The 18,092-nt window shown below is 43.6% G+C and overlaps 1 protein-coding gene across 2 annotated transcripts in view; it reads right to left on the bottom strand.

Moving 5' to 3' along the window:
• Nucleotides 1–18,092, bottom strand: part of LOC124009592 (extended synaptotagmin-2-like) — a 54,832-nt gene that overhangs the window by 11,246 nt on the left and 25,494 nt on the right. For both annotated transcript variants that reach the window (XM_046321528.1, XM_046321529.1), the window contains exons 9-16: nucleotides 9,740–9,860; nucleotides 9,316–9,492; nucleotides 9,013–9,098; nucleotides 8,828–8,876; nucleotides 8,639–8,728; nucleotides 7,743–7,838; nucleotides 2,163–2,237; nucleotides 1,937–2,023 (exon numbers count right to left, since the gene is read on the bottom strand). In XM_046321528.1, coding sequence (XP_046177484.1) covers nucleotides 1,937–2,023; nucleotides 2,163–2,237; nucleotides 7,743–7,838; nucleotides 8,639–8,728; nucleotides 8,828–8,876; nucleotides 9,013–9,098; nucleotides 9,316–9,492; nucleotides 9,740–9,860 — 781 coding nt within the window. The remainder of the gene's footprint in view (nucleotides 1–1,936; nucleotides 2,024–2,162; nucleotides 2,238–7,742; nucleotides 7,839–8,638; nucleotides 8,729–8,827; nucleotides 8,877–9,012; nucleotides 9,099–9,315; nucleotides 9,493–9,739; nucleotides 9,861–18,092) is intronic.

Raw genomic sequence — 18,092 nt, 5'->3', positions numbered from 1 at the left:
TCATGTGCTATCGCAATCTTTGCTCTCTCTCCTATCATTTCTCCCTCATCCTAAATCCTTCTTCCTCCTGTCTCCTGATTTTGCCTCGTCGACTCTATCCTATTCTACTCCCTTTCCCCATTATGACTATTCTACTCACTTTCCCCATCCTGACTCGCATTTCTTCAGGCCGGCTCGGCCCTCCCTTCTTACTGCGTGGCATTGTGAGCTTACAGAACAGGGCTGCGGGCAACGATTCTTCTGGAGGTCCTATCATCTTTTCACTCCTTCCTCTCTACCTTCTCTTCCTCTGTCACCACTGCTAAAGCCACTTTCTTTCACTCTAAATTTCAAGCTTCTGCCTCAAACACTAGAAAACTATTCCACCTTCTCCTCCATCCCATCCCCCTCCTTAATCCTCCATCCCCTCCCCTCACTCTTTGTGGACGACTTTGTCAACCACTTTAAAAAGAAGGTTGACGACATCTGCTACTCACTCAGCCTATTGAGTCCACTGGTCTCACTCACAGAGAACTACCCTTAACCTCTTTCTCCCCTCTCTCCAGATGACTGGCTGCCCGACAACCTGCCCTCTCGACCTTATCCCCTCCTCCAGGCAAGAAGACCTTTTCCCATTCCCCTCATCACTGGCTGCGTCCCTTCTTGACTTCAAGATGTCCCGAGTCGCTCTCCTCATCTGACATCAAAAACTATAGACCTGTATCCCTTGTTTTCTTTCCAAAACAATTGAGCGTGCAGTCTCTGATCAACTTTCTCATTATCTCTCTGAACAATCTTCTTGACCCTAACCAGTCTGTCTTCAAAACGGGTCACTCAACAGAGAATAGCTCTTCTCTGTGCCACAGAGGCTCTCTGCATTGCCAAAGCGGACTCTCTTTCCTCTGTTCTCATCCTCCTAGAGCTATCCTCTGCCTTCAACACCGTGAACCATCAGATCCTCCTTTCCACCCTCAGGGCTGGGCATTTCAGGCTCTGCACACTCTTGGATTGCATCCTCCCTGGCAGGCCGCTATCTGTGTCTGCACCACATACTCTCACTCCTGGTGTCCCCCAGGGCTTGGTTCTAGGTCCTCTTCTCTCTATACACCAAGTCACTTGGCTCGGTCATATCCTCACATGGGTCTCGCCAATCATTGTTATGCAGCTGACACTCAACTACTTGGCACCTTCTGACACCCAGGTGGCAACACGCATCTCTGCCTGCCTAGCAGATCTCAACTTGAATGTCGGGCCACCACCTCAAGCTCAACAAGATGGAGCTGCTCTTCCTTCCGGGGAAGGCCTGCCCACTCGAAGACCTCTGCATCACGGTTGACAACTCCACAGTATGGAGTGCAAAGAGAGTGCCAGAGTGCAAAGAACCTTGGCTTGACCCTGGACAGCACTCGGTTGTTCTCTGCAAACATCAAAGCAGTGACCCGCTCCTGCAGGTTCATGCTCTACAACATCCGTAGAGTACGACCCTACCTCACACAGGAAGTGGTGCAGGTCCTAATCCAGGCACTTGTCATCTTGTCTGGACTACTGTAACTCCCTTTTCTCATGTTACCCCGCTCCTCCGCACACTCCACTGGCTTCCAGTTGAAGGTGCATCCACTACAAGAGTATGATGCTTACCTACAGAACAGCGAGAGGAACTTCCCCTCTTTAACTTTAGGCTATGCTCAAACCCTACACCCCAATCTGAGCACACATTCTGGCACCCCAGGTCTCTTGGCCCTCCCAAGAGATCTGGGGGGGCACCATAGGAGGGCATTTTCCTCTCAGCCAAGTCCAAGCTCGTCTCTGTCCTGGCACCCCAAGGAATGCACAAACTAAGTCGCTCTGAATAAGAGTGTCGGATAAATGCTAAATGTTAAACGTATAGCCATAGAGGTCAAACTAAATGGCAAGCAATGAGGTCACGCAGTAGGAAAAGCATGCCTACAACCCATACCTCAATCTTCAGCTCTTGGCATTTTGGGTTGTGGATGAGGAAAGGGAAGGCCTCCTCCCATACAGGCTCGTTGGTCTTATACCTCGTCTGGTTGGGGAAAAAGTTCCATGTTAGAGGCAGTGAAAACGACCAGGAATATGCTATTCACATGGCATTGCAGTGTTGTTTATATAATTATACAAATCAATGGGAACTATATAGTAGGAAACATGGCCTGTTGGCTTACCTTGCTGTCGTACGTTTTGTGCCCGACTGTGAAATGGACAAAAGGATTCGGGATGCTGCCCACTTTTTTACCAGACTGAAACGGAAAGAACAGGTGTAAAAACACAACCTCTTGAACTGTGAGATGTTAACTTCATCGGTGTTTCTTTAAAATCGCCCTATCCATGTCTAATCAGATTTAATATACACACATAGAAAGATTGTGGAATTATGGAGCATCCCAAATTTAGAATGGTTGTATTAGAACATTTTTCTATTTTTCTGAAATAAAGATTCTGTTAATATAAAAAAAAGTGGCCTGATGTAAGGCCCCATATTCATCCCTCATTGGCGAAATATAGAAGCCTTCAAACTGGAGATCAGGAAGTAGAGTAGTTACATAATTGTCTATAGAAAAGCCCGTAACAGCAGGAAATATAGTTGAAATTGGAAGCGAGGAAACACTTATATAAAAGGTAGATGTTCTTGGTGTGTTAATTATCTCATACAACACAGTTGTTGCGTACATCATCAGAATATTAGTATACGGTGCATGGAAGGCAGTTTAAGTGCAAACAGTTTGGGGTTTTAAAATTAATAACACAAATCAAGGAACCCAAAACAACATGCAAGGCATTTTGAATGCTCCTGTAGGAATATATGGTTGGGAAACAACTTGCAAGGCATTTTGAATGTTCCTGTAGGAATATATGGGTGGGAAACAACGTGCAAGGCATTTTGAATGTTCCTGTAGGAATATATGGGTGGGAAACAACGTGCAAGGCATTTTGAATGTTCCTGTAGGAATATATGGGTGGGAAACAACGTGCAAGGCATTTTGAATGCTCCTGTAGGAATATATGGGTGGGAAACAACGTGCAAGGCATTTTGAATGCTCCTGTAGGAATATATGGGTGGGAATCAACATGCAAGGCATTTTGAATGCTCCTGTAGGAATATATGGTTGGGAAACAACGTGCAAGGCATTTTGAATGCTCCTGTAGGAATATATGGGTGGGAAACAACTTGTAAGGCATTTTGAATGTTCCTGTAGGAATATATGGTTGGGAAACAACGTGCAAGGCATTTTGAATGCTCCTGTAGGAATATATGGGTGGGAAACAACTTGTAAGCAATATTACTCACTGGGATATAAACAATCAATACAGTCTATGCTAGTCTAATCAACTGAATTGCTTTCCACTTTTACAAAGTGCTTATTACTTCATAATAATCAACAGATTGGCACTCAGGAAATGGATCAATACAAATCCATGTCCTAACAGATTACACACCCAGCCAAACAACATGGTACTGTATTTGGTTCCACTACTAAAGGGTTGTTCTCTGGTCACAGGGCCAACTGCAGTGTGTGTCTAGGCCCTGTTACAATACCTTCAGAATGCATCTGTAAGTGAGTGGACAAGATGAAAACATAGCTTTGACTCCGTGGCTTTCACCAGTCTTACTGTGCTACGGGAATGGTGCTTTCTAAGATGCTCAAACAGGGCCTCTAGTCCTCCTCACTGTCTGTCTGGCTCTGCATGCATTGTTGTTACATTACCTCAATGGCCTTACTGACTGAGGCCTTCTTCAAACCGTCATGGTTGAATTCTAAAGGATTGCAAAACCATGATAACAGATAAGACAAACAACATGATGATCACGAGGTGAATGAATCACGAAGAGTATTGACAGTGACCAGGAGAATCATTATGGGAGATAGAGGAGCATACAATAAGAAGCAGTCCAGTGGCAGGAGGGAGACGGTCTGGATATGGGGATATTTATGGTGTTTTGTATGTACACTGAACCAAAACATATATGGGGATATTTATGGTGTTTTGTATGTACACTGAACCAAAACATATATGGGGATATTAATGGTGTTTTGTATGTACACTGAACCAAAACATATATGGGGATATTAATGGTGTTTTGTATGTACACTGAACCAAAACATATATGGGGATATTAATGGTTTTGTATGTACACTGAACCAAAACATATATGGGGATATTAATGGTGTTTTGTATGTACACTGAACCAAAAAATATGGGGATATTTATGGTGGTACACTGAACCAAAACATATATGGGGATATTAATGGTGTTTTGTATGTACACTGAACCAAAACATATATGGGGATATTAATGGTGTTTTGTATGTACACTGAACCAAAACATATATGGGGATATTAATGGTGTTTTGTATGTACACTGAACCAAAACATATATGGGGATATTAATGGTGTTTTGTATGTACACTGAACCAAAACATATATGGGGATATTAATGGTGTTTTGTATGTACACTGAACCAAAACATATATGGGGATATTTATGGTGTTTTGTATGTACACTGAACCAAAACATAAATACAACATATAAAGTGCTAGTGACGCATTTCATGAGCTGCCAAACAAATATGGTGCACCAAATTGTTACACCCCTATGTTGAGCATTTCTCCTTCTCTAAAATAATCCAATCCACCTAAACAGGTGTGGCATATCAAGAAACTGATTAAACAGCATGATCATAACACAGCTGCGCCTTGTGCTGGGGACAATAAAAAGGCCAATCTAAAATGTGCTGTTTTGTCACACAACACAATGCCACAGATGTCTCAGGTTTTGAGGGCACGTGAAATTGGCCTGCTGACTGCAGGAATGTCCAGCAGAGCTGTTGCAAGATCATTTAACGCTCATTTCTCTACCATAAAACCGGCCTCACAACAGCAGACCACGTGAAACCATCCCAATCCAGGAGCTTCAAATCAGGCTTCTTCACTTGCGGAATCGTCTTGAGACCAGCCACCCAAACATCTGATGAAACTGTCAGAAACCGTTTCAGGGAAGCTCATCTACGTCCTCACCAGGGTCTTGAGCGGTTTATTGTCAATGTTGTGACAGGAGTTTGGAGACAGGGTTATGGTATGGGCAGGAGTGTGGAGGCGGGGTTATGGTATGGGCAGGAGTTTGGAGGCGGGGTTATGGTATGGGCAGGAGTTTGGAGGCGGGGTTATGGTATGGGCAGGCATAAGCCATGGACAACTGACACAATTGCGTCGATGGCAAATTGAATGCACAGAGATACTGTGATAAGATCCTGAGGCCCATTGTCCTGCCATTCATCCACTGCCATAACCTCATGTTTCAGCATGATAATGCACAGCCCCATATCGCACAGATCTTCACACAATTCCTGGAGGCTGAAAATGTCCCAGTTCTTCAATGGCCTGCATACTCACCATGTCACTCATTGAGCAAGTTTGGGATGCTCTGGATCGATGTCTACAACAGTGTGTTCCAGTTTCTGTCAATATCCAGCAACTTCGCAAAAAGCTTTGAAGAGGAGTGGGACAACATCCCACCGGCCATAATAAACAGCTTGATCAACATTATGCGAAGGAGATGTGTCGTGCTGCATGAGGCAAATAGTGGTCACACCAGATACTGACTGGTTTTCTGATCCACACCCCGTATCTGCATTCCCAGGTCATGTCAAATCCATAGATTAGGGCCTCATTTATTTATTTCAATTGATGGATTTCCTTTATATGAACTGTAACGCATGTTGCGTTTATTTTTGTTTAGTGTACATCTATGTCATTCCAGATACTGTATTATCTCGATGGGTAAATGGAATAGAGTCAATCTCTTGATTAATACTTTTATACAACAGATATAATTTCTAGCAACAAATTAATCTACAGTACAAATTAAATGTTTATCCAGAGTGAAGCATTACATTCAGTACTTTGCATAACATCCTTGCATTCTGTATAATATTACCTATTCATTCTGTGTTGTTACAAATTACATTCTTGTTGTTGACTACATAGTTAGCATCAATGGTGGCTGGTGAGGTGAGGACGGCTCAGAGTAATGTGTTCGAAGTGTTCGCTAAACATTCCATTTATTCCATTCCATCCATTACAATGAGATCATCCTCCGATTTAAAGTGGTACCAGCCACCACTGGTCTTGACAAGTCATGGCAATGATGACAGGCTGAGTTTAAAGGATCTTAGACTAAGAACTGTGGTTTTATTTGATTTGGGAGGTGTGCGTTTAGAGGATATTGGAGTCGGGAGATGCTCTGAGATCAATTATGTCTGGACTTTAAGAGAGGCTGGGCAGGGTGAGAGTCCCATGTAAACTGTGGAGACGATCAAATGCTGCCCTCTAGTGAGAGTGTTTGTTGCCGAGGCAACAACTCACCAACGGGCTAGGAATGGCTGGGTGAGCGGGACGGAGGGAAAGCAATCCACAGAGAGGTCTGGCTAACAAGCCCCTTTCTTTTGTTTAGATATCTTATACAAGGCATGCCCATAATCATGACTGACAGCATTACTGTGTTGGAATCGGCTAAACTTTGAACATTGAGATATTCAATCAATGATAGAGACGAAGCGTTAAATAGAAAAAGAGTCTGTAAAAAGCCAGAAGGCTTTGGAATGTGTTTGATGGAGGAGAGGAGAGCGATTGTGTTGATATAGGGAAGACAGATGGATGTCTGTGGATTAGGAAGTGACGGGTGAGGTCAGTTCCCCTTAAGGGAGTAATCAGGGTTAGTATCTGGTTACCTTCTTTCTCTTGGGCATAAAGTAATGATTGGAGAGACGGAGTGTTTTAAGTGGGATGTATATAAACCGTGAAGTCTGAAGTCTTTAGCTGTCTGTTTTCAGCTGAACAGAACCTTTGGGAAGAATAAACTTAGTTAAAGCTTCTCTAGTGTCCGTGGGTTACTTATGCATTCATGCATAAATCAGTCATAAATCAGTCATATGACAATCAACATGCTCATTGGCCACAAGTAGTTTCAATCGTCAGTACCAAAAAAATCCCACTGTGGCAAAATGAAACTAGGATGCAATATGCCAGAGGACTCACATATAGAGAGAGGCAGTATTCTCACTAAAGACTAGGCCCGAAGCTCTCCGCTCTTTTAAAGTAGCCAGAACCCAAGTTCCCCTTGAACACACTCTTCAGGGGAGGGGGGAAACAGAGAGAAGAAAGCAAAGAGAAGGAGTCTAAAAAGAGACGTGTGAAGCAGGGTTTGCCTATGCGATGCATTTATGCAAATAGAGCCAAAACCAATGATGTTATTTCACAGGTGTAATAGAAAGACAACTTGAGAGGTACAATAATGTATCACTTTGGCAGACTATTAGTGTGAGTGACCAGACTGAGGGAAGAGAGGTAGAGGATATGAACATGATCATGAGAGGGGAAGGGAAGGAGATCAAGAAGGAGAGCAGTCAGAGGAAGAGGAGGCAGGTGGGAGAAGCTGGGGTGAACTGGGTGGTTCATACCGTCTCATGACTGGTAGACTGGCACAATAAAGTATCATGTTTTGTGGCCAGCAGAAAACGTGACATGGCCATCTCATAACTAGCAGGTCAAATAAGTTGTGCAGAGATACAGGAAGGCAATGTAGTGTGTTTCCCCATCCGAGTTCTATAACGGTCCCATAACGGCGTGATGTTTTTCTCTACTACACATTAGCCCAAGCAGAACGGCTCATCAATCTTAAGCATGCAGTAGCTCTTGTGCTTTTTCCTATTCTTCTAGTGACTTTACCACAGGTGGAGTGACTTACAGAGAGGCTCCTTGCCGAGTCCAGGAAGACCACCAGCAGGGCAGACGACAGGTCAGCATTAGCCTGTCCTTTATCAACCTTGTTGCTGGTCAGCACCTGGGAGAGAGCGGGAGAGGACACGGACAGAGTAAATAGTCAGCACAGTAGTTACTGTAGTGTGAGACAGCTTGATGTACTCCCCCTAGACAGAACACTAGTCCAATATACTGTATTAAGAGAAATCTGTTCTGTTGGTCAAACATAGAATGATGTGTCTCATAGAACGATGTGTCTCATCAGCACTGACATAATGGACTGGAGAAACACAGTTTGTGTCCCAAATGGTACACGATTCCCTATTTGGTGCACTACTTTTGACTAAAACCCTATAGGCCCTGGTCTGAAGTAATTCACTATATAGGGAACAGGGTACCATTTGGTGTTACAGGGATCTATGAGTGGACATAATAATGTCTGGAACGGAGCAAATGGAAGGCACCAAACACTTGGAAACCATGCGTTTGATGGATTTGATGCCATTCCACCCATTCCGTTCCAGCTATTACCACGAGCCCGTTCTCCCCAATTAAGGTGCCACCAACCTCCTGTGGAGTGGACGGATGGAACTACAGAGCTCAATAAGAATAAGAACTACAGAGCTCAAACAGGGTGAGCAGTCCCTCGTGGATTCCCTGATCTATCCCTCTAATCTACATGTTTAATCCACTCTCTCTCCGGGGGATAGAGGAATATGTAGACCTGTTCATGTTAAGTGTCTTATAGCTGAAGGCCTGAAAACTCATTAACACACAGACTGATCTAACTGTGTCCCAAATGGCACCCTACTCCATATGGGTCCTGGTCAGAAATATTGCACCATATAGGGAATGGGGTGCTAAGTAGATAAAAGGCGGTACCTGATCAAGATTTTCACGAGTGGGAAGCAGAGACAGCCACTCCAGTTTTAAGTGCAGCTTTCCGGTATCCCCTTCCTCCAAGACAAACCACTGGAACGGAACAGAAGGAATTCAGTGTGCTGGATGATCACATATATTTACAATTGAGTGTTTCTATTGAGAAAGGAGTCAAAACAAAATACACATTGCCTCGTCAACTTTCTCTTCCTTCTGAAGTTCAGCGATATCTATCAATAACCTGCAAGGCAAATATACACATGCTGTGAGTTCACTGGAGAGAGTGGCTGATACATGATAGCTTTATGTGCTACAGCAGAAATCATGCATGACGTTCAAGTGATTTTGATGGCTTTGGATTAGGATGCATCACTTACCTTCCTAAGAAATCATCCTGGTCAGTGTCCTCATCAAACAGCTCTATCTCCAGGTTCTGTGGTCCTGAGTTTTCATACACCATAGCCTGAAGGTCACATTCACACAGGCGTGATTACAGTTCTTCTCAGTTGCATACAGGACAACATATTGGTAATGTACTGGAATGTGGTTCATGTCAGACAACCCACCCACTCCATTCTCTCTCGCACTGTCAAAGACCAAATAAATATTTCCCAACATAACAATTATCTTAGGAAATCTTCTTGAACCACTTTGTGGACGTTTAAAAATGTTCTCTCTACCTCATAGACTTCGTGCCACTTGGGATTGACGGTCTTCTTGATCACCTTGCTCCGAAACAGCTGGTTGCCGATGTGAAGGACCCCGTACGGGTCTGACTTGCCCTTTATTATCCCTCCCAGGAACACATCCTTAGCTAACAGGTCCTGGGCCTCTAGGAAGTGAATCCTCAGGACGCCCTGGGAGGAGAGCGAGATCAACATCACTGAGTTCATACATATCTCATAGTGATTTAATATATTACATTTAACAACATTGGAATTCAATAATGCCATAAGGGATGGATTGCATTTCAACATAGCAAAACAACAGTGGGAAATTTGTCGATTCGTTAATCAGGTTTGGCTTCATACAGTGGAATGTGTGTCTTGCTTTCAGACTCAGTGTAGTGTGTGTGATTAGTGGGAATTGTCCGTCCCTCCCTACCTTAGGTATTGGGAAGCGAAGCTGAGAGAGCTGAGCCTCTCCCACCAGAGGAATGGTAATGCGGTTAGGCAGGACCAGGTAGCTGTAGATGATGTCCTGGATCAGGTTATCACACAGGCCACTAACGGGGGATAAAGAGACACAGGCTATAACACACACAGGACAGGAGACACAGATAGAAAAAAAAATCATCTAGTTAGGCTCATTATACCTCCATCCCGTTTCAACCAAAAATCAATCTATTCCCTATATAGTGCACTACTCAGTGTCTTGTAGCCCTGTAGCGCTGACACTTAAAAGTGATCTGGTGACTTTCGAGACTGATAGCCAAGCAGAAGAGGCTACACAGCAGTGTACAGGCCAGCACAGGGATCATCACAGTTCTGTCAGCAGATTGGCGGGCAAATACAATTCAATTCTGGTCTTCTATTGGCAGGTGGAGTGTAGGGGTAGGGGTCAATATGTCAGTGTCCCAACTGGCACCCTATTCCCTATAGTGCACTACTTTTGACCAGAGCCCTGTGGGGCTGGATCAAAATGAGTGTGCTATATAGGATAAAGGGTGCCATTTGGGATTCAGTCGATGTGTGACAGCAGAAGCCAAGGGCACTGTCACTCTGAACTCTAGAGAGCAACCCAACCACAAGTTAAACAAGGCCTACATGTATTTCAACCAGAGCCAAGATGAAGCTTATTATAAAGGATGAATCCAAACCAGACTCAATGTTCAGTTTCTCTAATGCCCACTAGATGGCAGCATTGTAGTGAATGGAGAATTCCCTCAGTTGGGTGTTAGTCCCTCAGAGCTGGGTTGAATTGTTCCCTTCCTCAAAACTCCTCTTAGGTTACAATATTCTGTTACGTCTATAAAAGGTTGTTTTTGGTGAGAACGTGTGTATCGGAAATATGTGGAGGCCAGCCTTCACGTCAGTTTATCTGCAGAAGGAATTCATTCATTGCTGGTGTTCAGCTGCTATACTTTTTCAACAAAGCTAATTAGTAACAAATGTAAGTGACTATGCATTTTGCGCTCAGTACTTTCTTTTTCGTCCATTTGTAGGAAAAGCTCAGCAAAACTATAATTGAACTTTTTAGACGCCGAGCGTGTGTGTGTGTGTGTGTTGAGGGAGTGGGAGCAACAACTTCCATTCCCAGAAAGCAAAACACACACTACACAAAACACACACTACACAACACACACACTACACAAACACTCGGGTGACCGGAGGTACCTGCTGTTTCAGAAGGAGATGCAAATCCCACCAGAGGAAACCTGAGCCCTGTACACAGAACCCCCCCTCTCTGTCTGTAAACACCATACACACACACACACACACCCACACAAAAAGCTCGGAGTAAGGCAGGGTTGGGCAGGTTTCAGGTTCACCACCCACACACTGGTGTATCCTTCAAACCTGTAAAACGAGGAAGGCTACATTTCACAGGGCAGAGTCTCTCAAACCCACAATGTCTCATACCAAAACAAAAATGACACACCAGACACCATACTCATTTGTTTAGTTGTGGACCTTGATCAGGGCACATTATCTACCAAACCACCACAGCCATGCAGGCCTATACATGTCTCTTCATTGAATGAAGTATATTCAAATGGCCCCATTCAAATTTCTGGATGGCCCACTGCACTACAATGACAATCCTGTATGTGTGGCGTGTTGGTCACTTCTAACAGTATGTTCCAGGGAGAATGACCTGGACAACTGTATTGACGTTTCCCACTGGTCTTTGTTTTTATTTGACCCCAATTTTGTTTGACATAAGTGAGCATTGGAGCGGCAGGTAGCCTAGTGGTTGGAGCGTTGGGCCAGTAACCGAAAGGTTGCAAGATCGAATCCCCGAGCTGACAAGGTAAAAATATGTTGTTCTGCCCCTGAACAAGGAACTTAACCCACTGTTCCTAGGCCACCATTGAAAATAAGAATTTGTTCTTAACTGACTTGCCTAGTTAAATAAAGGTTACAAAATATATATATATATATAACTTGCAGATAAGTTTTATAGGTAGCCATTTACACCTGTACCCGTATGTATACTGGTTGAAAATGGCATTGACACGCGCCTAAATTGAAACGCGCCTAAATTGAAACGCAGTGGCTGTATAGTAACATTCTATGAATGATGTCAGCATTCAGGGTCTGCGCTTCACAGTGCTGTATGGGTTTTGACTGACAGCTGTTCTGAACCGTTCTGAACTTGAGCACCACACGGGTCAAGAAGTTGCCCCATCCCTCCTGCTAATGGGGCAACTTTTGCCAAATGAGTGAGGGAAATGCTGTAAATTAAAAAGGAATCAATGTATTTTGAAAGATGGCAATTGTAATAAATACAGCTTTGACGTCATACAAGCAAGCCAAACACACGTGAATTAAAATGTGCATTTCACATTTCCATATCATAAAACTCATAGTACAGTATTAATGTTTCTGATCACTGTTTGCTGTACAGTTACAAGATGACATGGCGTCAAACCCTGGGTTGTTCTGAACAGAATGAGCCCGTTTGTCTGTTGTGAAGAGAATTCACCGCGGCACACCTGAATGCACTCATTTATAACTTAGCTAGTCATGTTGGCAATAGAACAAGCTTTCAAATGATGCCCACCTGACCCATATTGCAATTTATAAATGGACCAGTTTTGGATTGCAGCTACCAAATTCTCCAGGAATTTTTTATCATGTTACTGAATGTATCCAGAGTATTTTCAGATTTAGTCATCAACAAATGCGGCGAAAAGTACAGTAAAAGTAAAATGCACATAAAATCAACATTGTCGTGTTTGGATTCAGTCTTGTGTCAGGTGAACTGTTGTGACCTCAACGTTGGTCCAATCATTTTCCCATAACCTCCAAACTGTTTCTTTTCAATTGCTACCATGCGTACGCTGTTCATATTTCTACTGTTGGAAACATTTCCATTTAGCCCTGTCCATACAGGTCAATTCCCACGGGTGTAACAGGTTAAAACTCCCCCATATGAGAACGCTATTGGGGTATAGTAGTGGATGTACAGTACACTCCCCTCCATATGTATTTGGACAGGGAAGCTAAAATTGTATACAGTATTTGGCTCTACAGTCGTGAATGACACAAATGACAAAGAATAATTTTCACAAAGTTTGCCGCTTCAGTGTCTTTAGATATTTTTGTCAGATGTTACTATGGAATACTGAAGTAGAATTACAAGCATTTCATAAGTGTCAAAGGCTTTTATTGACAATTCAATTAAGTTGATGCAAAGAGTTAATATTTGCATTGTTGACCCTTCTTTTTCAAGACCTCTGCCATCTGCCCTGGCAGTCTGTCAATTAACTTCTGGGACACATCCTGACTGATGGCAGCCCATTTTTGCACAATCAATTATTGGAGTTTGTCAGAATTTGTGGGTTTTTGTTTGCCCACCTGCCTCTTGAGGATTGACCACAAGTTCTCAATGGGATTAAGGTCTGGGGAGTTTCCTGGCCATGGACCCAAAATATCGATGTTTTGTTCCCCGAGCCACTTAGTTATCACTTTTGCCTTATGGCAAGGTGCTCCATCATGCTGGAAAAGGCATTGTTCGTCACCAAACTGTTCCTGGATGGTTGGGAGAAGTTGCTCTCGGAGGATGTGTTGGTACCATTCTTTATACATGGCTGTGTTCTTAGGCAAAATTGTGAATGAGCCCACTCCCTTGGCTGAGAAGCAACCCCACACATGAATGGTCTCAGGATGCTTAACTGTTGGCATGACGCAGGACTGATGGTAGCACTCACCTTGTCTTCTCCGGACAAGCTTTTTTCTGGATGCCCCAAACAATCGGAAAGGGGATTCAGAGAAAATGACTTTTCCCCAGTCCTCAGCAGTCCAATCCCTGTACCTTTTGCAGAATATCAGTCTGTCCCTGGTGTTATTCCTGGAGAGAAGTGGCTTCTTTGCTGCCCTTCTTGACACCAGGCCATCCTCCAAAAGTCTTTGCCTCACTGTGCGTGCAGATGCACTCACACCTGCCTGCTGCTATTCCTGAGCAAACTCTGTACTGGTGGTGCCCCGATCCTGCAGCTGAATCAACTTAAGGAGACGGTCCTGGCGCTTGCTGGACTTTCTTGGGCGCCCTGAAGCCTTCTTCACAACAATTGAACCGCTCTCCTTGAAGTTCTTGATGATCCGATAAATGGTTGATTTAGGTGCAATCTTACTGGCAGCAATATCCTTGCCTGTGAAGCCCTTTTTGTGCAAAGCAATAATGACGGCACGTGTTTCCTTGCAGGTAACCGTGGTTGACAGAGGAAGAACAATGATTCCAAGCACCACCCTCCTTTTGAAGCTTCTAGCCTGTTGTTCAAACTCAATCAGCATGACAGAGTGATCTCCAGCCTTGTCCTCGTCAACACTCACACCTGTGTTAACGAGAGAATCACTGACATGATGTCAGCTGGTCCTTTTGTGGCAGGGCTGAAATGCAGTGGAAATGTTTTTGGGGGATTCAGGTCATTTGCATGGCAAAGAGCGACTCTGCAATTAATTTCAATTCATCTGATCACTCTTCATAACATGATGGAGTATATGCAAATTGCCATCATACAAACTGAGGCAGCAGACTTTATGAAAATTAATATTTGTGTCATTCTCAAAACTTTTGGCCACGACTGTATACTCCAGCATTTTAGATTTGAGATAGAATGTTTCATTTTAGGTGACAGTACAGGTTTCATTTTAGGGTAATGAGTATGTTCATACATATTGGTTTTACCGTTTAGAAATTAAAGCACTTTATGCATGCATCTAGTCCCATCATTTAAAAAAGTCACAAGTATTTGGACAAAAGTTTAGTATTTGGTCCCATATCCCTTGCACACAATTAAACATGTTAGCTTCACTGTCCAAATACATTTGTAAGGGAGTTTATGTGATAGCTACTTTTCCTCTAGTAGCACACCATCCACCACATTGCTGCCTTGCTTAGAGCTGCTAATGCATGACCTCATGGCGCTGTGACTCACAGTGGCGTACGACTACTTCTAACACACAGCAACAGGGGCTACATACATTCCAAATGGTACCCTATTCTCTATGGGTCCTGGTCAAAAGTAGTGCTCTACTGTATATAGGGAATAGGCTGTCATTTGGAACACACCCAGAGAGAGCCACGATGACCATTCCCCCTCCACATCTCCCACAGATTTCAGCTCGGTCTGAAAGAGTGGATCAGCCTGTGTTAGCCATTTATACCTACCATGGTTTATTACCACACACACCCACTTCCTAAAAATGGTGAGAGTGTTGACATTCATACCTCACCAGCACCACCATCACTCCCTCCCTCCCTCCCTCCCTCCCGGCCCTAAAAGCTGCCACCTGGCCCTCTCTCCACAACAATTAGGCCTTCATGTTCATGTTTCCTCCTGTCTGTTTGTCTTGCCTCGTTTGTGTCCCAAATGCTACCCTATTCTAGGCCCCGGTTAAAAGTAGTGCAATTTTTAAGGATATAGGCTGTCATTTGAGACGCAACCCTGGTTGTCGTCACAGGAGGGACAGAGCTGTTTTCATGCCTGGCACAGGAGCCAGCCCAGTGCTGAATCAAAACAGCCTATTAAGCCAAATCAGCTTTTAGCCTTTCACTGGCACAATGAACTACATGATATAGATACCTTCCCCTCCTCCTCCCTTCATCCCTGGTAAGTAACACATTAAAAAGGTTGCCTCTAATATATTAGCCTATTTGGACTGATAAGCTGTGTATCATACCCTTTCACTTATTCCACATTCTTTTTTTTACCCATCTACACACAATACCCTGTAATGACAAAGTGGAAACATGTTCTTAGAATTTTGTGAAAGTTCATTGAAAATGAAATACAGAAATCTCATTTACATTAAGTATTCACACCCCTGAGTCAATACATGTTAGAATCACCTTGGGCAGCGAATACAGCAGTGAGACTTTCTAAGTAAGTCTATGAGGCTGTGTGTCTATACTTGAAAGTTCATGCAGCTTTTGTATTCTGATAGAGTTCTGATCATGGAATTCCGAACACGTCCTGTATCTACATTTACATTCGTGTCCACATTGTGTCCGTTCCCACACTATATTCAAATGCCAGTATGCATTCCACAAAACGGTGGAATAGGCTAAATATGATAACACAACTAAAAATTGTTTTTCTAAATATTAGCTAGCTGGCTAGCATTTATGAGGCCAGCAAACAGGTCCCCACATACTAGGAATGTACTTACTCCAACGTTAGAAGGAAAAGGTGTCTCTCGGTCCCAAAACACATCTTTTCTGGAGACTTGTGGGAGGAGTGCTGATGACGTCGCCCACTGTACGCGCGTTCGGTAGCCTGATTGTGTGCAAACTGAGGAAAAATCTGCACACAATGCATCCCCGACCACCTCTGAAGTGGTCAAGCCAGATCTGAACACAATCAGACCACAACCCGTCTTTTCAATACGATCTTTGTATTCTGATAGCAGAAGTCACATGCATGTGTCAGGTGTAGACACAACCTTAGAGCTTTGCACACCTGGATTGTACAATATTTGTACAAAACTAACTAGGCTACTCAGGAACATTCAATGTCATCTTGGTAAGCAACTCCAGTGTATAAAAAAAACATGTGTAACCTTTATTTAACTAGGCAAGTCAGTTAAGAACAAATTCATATTTACAATGACGGCCTACCCCGGGCAAACCCGGACGACGCTGAGCCAATAGTGCCCCGACCTAAGGGACTTCCAATCACAGCCGGATGTGATACAACCTGGATTCAAACCAGCAGCGGTAGTGATGCCTCTTGCACAAAGATGCAGTGCCTTAGGCCACTGCACCACAAACCAGGTTTCCCTCTAGAATTTAGCTCTATTCTGTTTCTTTTCATCCTAAACTCTATAGTCCTTGGTGATGACAAGCATATCCAAAACATGATGTGGCAGGTAGCCTTGCGCTTAGAGCATAGGGACAGTAACCGAAAGGTTGCTTGTTCGAATCCTTGGGCAGTAAGATGGGAAAATATGCCATTCTATCCTTGAGCAAGGCAGTTAAACCCTCCCAACAACTGCTCCCCGGGCATCAAGGACGAGGACGTTGATTGAGGCAGCCCCCCACACCTCTCCGATTCAGAGGGGTTGGTTAAATGCGGAAGACAAATTTTGTGCAACTGAGTAGATATGACCTTTCTTTTACCATGCTTACAAATATGAAGAGTGATACTCAGTGATGTGTTGGCCGCAAACATAACTGTATTCTGGACATAAAGTTAATTTCTTTGCCACATTTTTTGCAGTTTTAGTGCCTTGTTGCAAACAGGATGTATGTTTTGGAATAGTTTTATTCTCTTTATGCTTCCTTCTTTTCACTCTGTCATTTAGGTTAGTAGTGTGGAGTAACTACAATGTGTCATAACGTTGGCCTCTTTGTATATAGCAAGCCCCATCCCCCTCTCCCTGCCTCCCTCCCTCTTGCCTCCTTCAACTAGGTTGCTGTGGTCAGAGAGACGTCGTAAATTCCTGAGGATCTCATCATGGACACACAGTATAGAGAGAGTAGATTTTCATGGAGAACAAAGGAATTCCTTCCACCTCACAGAACTTGAGGTACGAACAAATTTCATGTTCAGGAGAAAGTAAAAAAGATTGATGAAGAATCCAGCTACGAACTGGTCCATTTGTCACAACTTGGGGAAGCTCATGGGAGACGGTGTGGCCACATTACCATAACGCTGTTTATATAATAGCCTCAGATATTAAGTTTACATCTAATTGTTGTATAAGATGAATGATTGAGTATGATACTGTTTGTATAATTGTGTAAAATGATTTTGGACTGTTTAATGAAGAAAAATACACCCAAATTCGTTCATCCACCTCTGGATTTCCCTACCACTGAAATCAGCTCAGCCCAGTCAAAACTGTTCGCTGCTCTGGCTCCCCAATGGTGGAACAAACTCCCTCACGACCCCAGGATAGCGGAGTCAATCACCACCTTCCGGAGACACCTGAAACCCCACCTCTTTAAGGAATACCTAGGATAGGATAAAGTAATCCTTCTCACCCCCCCCCCTTAAAATATTTAGATGCACTATTGTAAAGTGGCTGTTCCACTGGATGTCATAAGGTGAATGCACCAATTTGTAAGTCGCTCTGGATAAGAGCGTCTGCTAAATGACTTAAATGTAAATGTAAATGTAAAAATACAATTCCCTTTTGATTTGAACTAAATCAGAGGACCGCCCCTGAGCCCAGTTAGGGTCAGACATCCTGGGACAGCCCTTTTCTGCCCTTCTGAATAAAAACACCACTCGGGTTTTCGATCAGCAGACCAAGCTTACCTCAATTAAGAGATGGCTAAAGGTTGC

Source organism: Oncorhynchus gorbuscha, linkage group LG22 (assembly GCF_021184085.1).
Source record: "Oncorhynchus gorbuscha isolate QuinsamMale2020 ecotype Even-year linkage group LG22, OgorEven_v1.0, whole genome shotgun sequence".
NCBI classification, from domain to species: domain Eukaryota; kingdom Metazoa; phylum Chordata; class Actinopteri; order Salmoniformes; family Salmonidae; genus Oncorhynchus; species Oncorhynchus gorbuscha.
This window is presented reverse-complemented; position numbering and strand designations above follow the sequence as displayed.